At 42.3% G+C, this 6,379-nt stretch overlaps 2 protein-coding genes across 2 annotated transcripts in view; one reads left to right on the top strand and one right to left on the bottom strand.

Moving 5' to 3' along the window:
• Position 1: 1 nt before the first annotated feature.
• Positions 2–3,821, bottom strand: alg12 (ALG12 alpha-1,6-mannosyltransferase). The gene is made up of 9 exons (XM_032505151.1): positions 3,608–3,821; positions 2,710–2,842; positions 2,228–2,401; positions 1,923–2,117; positions 1,728–1,831; positions 1,369–1,592; positions 835–1,004; positions 395–470; positions 2–290 (listed from the first exon to the last, which is right to left on the bottom strand). The coding sequence occupies exons 1-9, from the start codon at positions 3,764–3,766 to the stop codon at positions 47–49; spliced, it is 1,479 nt and encodes a 492-aa protein (XP_032361042.1). The 5' UTR covers positions 3,767–3,821; the 3' UTR covers positions 2–46.
• Positions 3,822–4,057: 236 nt separating this feature from the next.
• Positions 4,058–6,379, top strand: part of creld2 (cysteine-rich with EGF-like domains 2) — a 6,157-nt gene continuing 3,835 nt past the window's right edge. Inside the window, exons 1-5 of the mRNA XM_032505153.1 lie at positions 4,058–4,440; positions 4,624–4,706; positions 4,902–5,012; positions 5,267–5,358; positions 5,517–5,693. Coding sequence (XP_032361044.1) covers positions 4,267–4,440; positions 4,624–4,706; positions 4,902–5,012; positions 5,267–5,358; positions 5,517–5,693 — 637 coding nt within the window. The 5' untranslated portion in view covers positions 4,058–4,266. The remainder of the gene's footprint in view (positions 4,441–4,623; positions 4,707–4,901; positions 5,013–5,266; positions 5,359–5,516; positions 5,694–6,379) is intronic.

Consider the following 6,379-nt stretch of genomic DNA (forward strand, 5'->3'; position numbering starts at 1 on the left):
CTTTTGGTCACTAAAAAGGCCTTAAGCCAACACATTCCTGTTAAAGTCACTCTTTTTGTTGTCCGGTTGCAATCTTCCTCTCCATGATCACAGTTTTTCTCTCTAATCGCACACTGACAGGCGGAAAGTGAAACGCATCGAAGGCAATGTTGCTGTACCCTTCAATGAAGGCCAGAGGCTGATGGGTATCCTGGAGTAGCTGTATCTTGGTGACGTTAGCCTCCATCAGTAGGTGGGAGTACATTTTGATGTCAGGATTTGTGCAGTTCAGGTCCTCCCGTTTGTCATATCTGTTGGGAGAAAAAAAAAAAAAGTGATTGCATTACAAAAGTGATAATATTGGGTATTATTTTTGACTAATTGAAGTTCAAAACACTGCAAAAAATACACTCACCTCCAGGTTCTGTTCTGCTCTAAGAAGCGAGATACTCCAGTTTCAGCAGCATATGTGTCAATATGAACAAAGACATCTAAAGGGACAGAGGCGTTGTTTAACGATGTGACAACAGTGCTCTCTGAACAAAGCTTTTATGCATGCTTTCACTGACTGTACATAGCATGTATGATTACTGAGAAAGTAAAACATTTATTTTTCTCATCCACAATTAATGTAGTTCCTCATACTAATATGGTTTCAATACATGTGCACATAAAGTTTAGTTGAGCAACTTGCACAACATAGAAAAGTAAATAAAACAAACCACATGCAAGTTTCTCCACATTTTAAATGGTCAAATCTTAAATCTATATCGAGTAATTGGCTATTCTCAAAAGTGGTGAGAATTATATTGTTATAGAAACTCCCTACGAATATGTGCTGAAAGTAATTCCAACCTGCTGTGACTGGCAACAGCCGGTGTAGTTCCTGCATTCCTCGGCCCCCTGGGTAGTTGTGGTGAGAAACGTAGAGACTAATACTAGAGAACGCTGCATTGGTCAACAGCTGGCCAACCACAACTGCGGAGCCCAGTTTATATATCCAGGATTTCTGGTAGTTGCACAAACTGAAACACAAAAGGAAAAAAGGAAGTGAGCAATAGCTTTTGCAATGTCACACCTCACACACTGATACAACGTTGACACAAGATGTCTTTCTTGTGTTGGCACCAAATAATATCTGGGAAAATAGCTGCTCCGTATCCATTTTAAAATGTGAGAAATAATCAACATCTGTCAGCTAAGCATGTTGCTGCTGGTTGTGCTGCTACAATTTTCTCATCTTCCTCATCTATTTCTGTTTGGGTTATAACGTAATGAGAGTATCTGGATTGTGTTGGAATCCATCAGACACTGCTGTTAGTTGATAAAATGTAAATGTCCTGCCCTGTATTTTCAAATGCAAGCATTGGCTGTAACGTTTTGACTTACATGAAAGAACAGCCTCGGGCAGCCACCAAGCTGAGCACAGGGAAAGTGTATATGATGAAGCGCAGCTCCTTGTGGGGCAGCAGCGAATAGATGAGGATGAAGCCCACGGTGGGGAGCAGCAGCAGCCTCATCCGCCGGTCCAGGAGGCCGAGGGGGACGAAGAGCAGCGTGCAGCCCAGGGCGCGGGGCACGGCGGAGTAAAAGTACCACAGAAAGGGAGAGGTTTACTGGGGAGAAGAGAGTCAAGGAAAACGTCACGGTGGAGATCCTCCTCGATGATTTTCATTTGCAGTAAATTAACAAGTTAAAGTAAGTGCACAGACATAAGTGGGAGTGTACTTGAGTAAATGAAAGGATATTCCCCAGTTGGAACTTTTGTTGAGGAAAGTGTTGTACCACAAAACCTGACCTTCAGGCCACAACAACTTTCTCCAAAAGAAGGTGTCAATGGCCACCGTCAGAGCTGTTAAAGACACAAGGAAATCAAAAACATCAGGGACATTGTATTGTTTCTTGAGTATGTACTATTCATATACTGTACATTGACTACTCACCTAGTGACAAGATCCCAGCAGGAACAGCATAGTAAAGCAGCTGCAGCAGTCCTAGCTTCCTGCTCAACAGTGATGTCAGTAACATGAGACCCAAGAAGATGCAGAGCTCCGACCGGAACACAATGATGACTAAAGCAGAGAGGCTGATGAACCGGCCGTATTTCTGAGCCATCCACGATGTGAATGCTACCAGAACTGAGAGGAAAAATGCACTTTCATCAAGTAGAGTTACTCGCTTATTTAGAAAAAACAGAAAAAGAATCCAGAGTGTCTGGCTTATGGTGATTATTACCCATGTATCTTACCTATTGGCAGTGCAAATACATTAGGGAGCGTCCTGGTGCTGTAGAACATTAGGTGAAACTGAGAAGCACATGTCAGACAGAAGAGCCCTGCAACTGTGGAGCCAAACTGCCTCCTCACCTCCTTCTGCATGTGCCACAGTGCACCGACAACACACACTCCCAGGGATGCTCGGACTGCGCAGAACACATCAAGGGAACACATTTGTTTAAACTGTTTAAAACCCCTTTTATACATCCATCTATCCTGTTGCTTTACCCAAATCAGTGCGCTGCCAATTAAGCTCTGGATCCAAGGATAGCATTAAACATGTTGCTTTGTCATGGCCGTTTTGTACTATGTGTGCAATTGTTGTCTAACGTGTGTATATTTGTCTTTTTATTTGCTTTTTTAAGAGGAGCTGCTCAGTAATGCAGAACGAATTGCAGTGTATACTGATAAAGTTGTATGGTAAGTACCAATTAGTGAGATATTGGCCCTTTACCTGTCAGCTGTGTGTAGAATTTCGGTGCATCCAGCAGCGAGGACAGAAGCACAACAGGGGAGCAGAGGATGGAGAGAAACAGAGGGCCAAGGAAGGTCCGTGGCACCACACCAGGGAACTCGTGATGGTCATACTGAAAGACAGCACAGACTCTGGTCTCAACAACACTAATACACAATCAATACAGCTGATCTGGAGCTCGCGGTCATACCACATGGTCTTCATCAGCAGATGCCACAGTTTGACAGTTGTCATGGATGGTAAAATCTCTATTTTTTTTTTTTCATCTTCATCCCAAAAACAGCTACTAAATAAATCTTTGCACTGTGATTTTCTATTTTTTTTATATTAATTTGACAATTATTATTATTATATTGACAATAATTAAGACCTGCGTGTTTTTAGAACAAATACAATATATGATGTAAGACCATACCTAATGTAGATTTGACTGCATGATTCAATTTTAATGTTTCCGTAAAACCACCGATTTGGGACTCTCCAGATAAAATTAACAAAGTTTTTTTTTTTTTTTTGAAACTAAAACAGCAAAATTAAATGTGACAGTGATAGTAGTTATAGCCAACAGCAGGAATAATCCCGCATTAATTTCACTGACTAACAGTGCAATGATTCTCTAAACACTAGCTAGAAGCTTCCTCATATTTTTTTCATCTTACTCATGGCTTTGTTTTGCATTCATTTATCAAAAATCTCTTATGTAAGCAACCAAATGGTAAAACTGTGACACAAACTATAACACATACTGACTGTGCCAACGGTGCTGTCTGTATGGTTTGTGTAACGTATTTACTAACGTTATAATTTAAAAATAAGTATTCCTTCCCTGGTGCTGTTCATAGTTAGCTTGTTAGCATAGCTAGTAACACCAGCTTACCTTGTCGAAGCTAAGCCTGTGATAAAGAATATCATGCGCCGCTTGTAAATTAAAGCTCTCCTCAACTTTAGTGAACGGACAAACGAATAAATGCAAAAGAGCCACAGCTATTAATAAAGACAGCAGTGGCAGCCCTAAGGCATTCCTCTTTTCAGCCATGACCAGCTGAAAGATGTGTAATGTGTATCACTTCCGGTCAAGACAGGAAGCAAACGTGCTTTTATTTCGCTAAAACTATTGACACATTTTCTACTACTGGGATACACATTTTGTTTGGAAATTCTGTCTAAAACGTCCTTCAACAGGAGAAAAAAATAATTATTTTAAATACTACTTTTAGAAATCCAGAATGTTCCACGTGGGAAAAGAGCGATTTGTCCCGCGCGTGGCGGCTTGTAATTGGTTGTAGATGTATTTGACAGGCAATCCCAGCAAATGAGCGCAAGCCACAATTCGACCAAGAGGCTGACGCGGAAATCTAAAAATCGCATCGGTTTTTTTTCCTCCTACAACCGGCATGTAAATACAATTTTGTTGCGCTTTGCATAGATAACACCAACTTAGATTTAATGTCAGGAACAGCTCATTTAGATGTGTCCGAAACCGTTTAGCACTAGTTGTAAGCATTACTTGTGTGTGCATTAAGCGTGTGCCCTGTTATGAAACAGGGTCTGAATTGGTCGGCTGAGATGCTGCCCACCGGTCCAGAGCTGCGGCTACTGCGGCTATTGTCCTGTGTAACTATTGTTTTACTTTTTCAAGTCACCTACGCCAAGAAAGATTTTAAAAGCGCCTGTTCTACCTGTCAGAAAATTACTGATAACTTCAACAAGGTAAGAACATTAATAAGCCTCCCCCTTTGTGTTGTTTGTCATTCTATTGCTATCTTGCTCTTGTATTGTGAATAAGTGTAAACTACCCTTAATGTTGAAACGTGCCTAAAATGTCTTTAACTTATTTCACACCTTTCCCTGTTTTTTTTCAGTACACACGGTGACACTATTTCTGTATTTTAGGGCTTTGACAGAACAGCAAAGCAGAACTTTGGCGGTGGCAACACAGCCTGGGAGGAGAGGAAACTGTCCAAATATGAGACAAGGTGAGAGCATCCTGTCATGTCCAGGTCACCCTGCCACAAGAACCGGGTCATCCCGGCTGTTTGCTTTGCACCAGAGCTGCTTGCTGTTGTACTCGGCACAATCGAGTGTATCAAAGTTCTAGATAAGCAGCATGCATAACTGACAACTGTTAACTTTCAACCCAGCAACCATTTATCTCGTTGCTTCCTTGACAGCGAGATCCGTCTGATGGAGATTGTGGAGGGGCTGTGTGACAGCAGCAGCTTCGAGTGCAACCACATGTTAGAGGAACACGAAGACAATTTTGAAACTTGGTGGTTCAAGAGGTGGGTCTGGGCTTATATGCAAATATTGTCAAACGCCAGCATGGTCGGCCTGGTTGGATTTCAACTGTCAGTTTCACAACACTAGGATGTAACATAGCTTGTGTAAAGAAAAAAAAAAGAAGAAAGGAACACAGATTGATTCTCTTTCAGCATGATTAGGCACACTGACCGAGGTATCACCCACAGAGCTATTTGTGGAGTAAAAAGGTTCAGTTAGCACCTAATGACTCCCTGTGTTTCTTGTTGCAATACAGGAAAACAAAACATCCTGATCTGCATAAATGGTTCTGCATTGAAACCATCAAAGTGTGCTGTCCAAAGGGAACGTTTGGACCGGACTGTAATGGTGAGGAAAAGCCTTTCATACAACATAAAATGGCACTTATAGCGTGTACATTGGTTCTGTGTCTGACAAACTAGATATATTGTAGCTTAAAAAAAAAAAAGAATGCATTAATACAAATAGAACCTGATGCTTAATAGTTCTGATTTTATTTTCTGAAGCCTGTGTGGGGGGCTCTGACAGACCTTGCCATGGAAATGGAAAGTGTGATGGCGACGGGACTCGCGGAGGGAACGGAAAGTGCAGCTGTGACCACGGCTATGAAGGAGAGTTCTGCCTAGACTGCATCGACGGCTACTTCAATGAAGTGAGGAACGACACATTCTCTCTGTGCACAGGTACACTTCAACACAGATCAACCACCAGTGTTTATTGTGACGCATTGCGTACCTTAAAGGTCCCATGGCATGAAAATTTCACTTTGAGGTTTTTTAACATTACAATTAGTCCCCCCAGCCTGCCTATGGTCCCCCAGTAGCTAGAAATACTGATAGGTGTAAACAAGCCCTGGGTATCCTGCTCTGCTTTTAAGAAAATGAAAGATCGGATTGGCCGATCTGGAATCTTCCCCTTTATGAGGTCATAAGGAGCAAGATTACCTCCACTTTCTCTGTTTTGCCCCCCCCAGAGAATTTTTCTGTCATATCCCTCATGGCTTTCAAACGAGCAAAGTGGCAGTCGCCTGGTTTCATATGATTTGTGCTCTGCAGATATACCTACATATACATATACCGAGCCCTGGGAATCCTGCTCTGCTTTTTAGAAAATGAAACCTTAGATGGGCTGATCTGGAATCTTGCCCCTTATGAGTTCATACGGAGCAAGGTTACCTCCCCTTTCTCTTCTTTGCTCGCCAAGAGAAATGGTCCACACATGAGAGAGAGACATCATGGCTTTCAAATGAGCAAAGTGGCTGTTGGTCAAGGCCACGCCCCCTGCCTCCACCTTGCCCGCCCCCTCTCCTCCTCAAAAGCCCCAGACTCAGAAATGGCACATCCTAAGGAAAGCTCATTGTAGGACTGGC

This window comes from Etheostoma spectabile, chromosome 23, assembly GCF_008692095.1.
Source record: "Etheostoma spectabile isolate EspeVRDwgs_2016 chromosome 23, UIUC_Espe_1.0, whole genome shotgun sequence".
NCBI lineage: Eukaryota > Metazoa > Chordata > Actinopteri > Perciformes > Percidae > Etheostoma > Etheostoma spectabile.

Bases quoted from the DNA above. Each gene is read 5' to 3' on its own strand.
- alg12 (XM_032505151.1), bottom strand. From the start codon at position 3,766: ATGGCTGAAAAGAGGAATGCCTTAGGGCTGCCACTGCTGTCTTTATTA. The intron at 1,832-1,922 runs GTGAGTAGTCAA...TGTCTTTAACAG, and splicing joins TGCTGGGATCTTGTCACTAG to CTCTGACGGTGGCCATTGAC. The intron at 471-834 runs GTTGGAATTACT...CTGTCCCTTTAG, and splicing joins GCTGTTGCCAGTCACAGCAG to ATGTCTTTGTTCATATTGAC.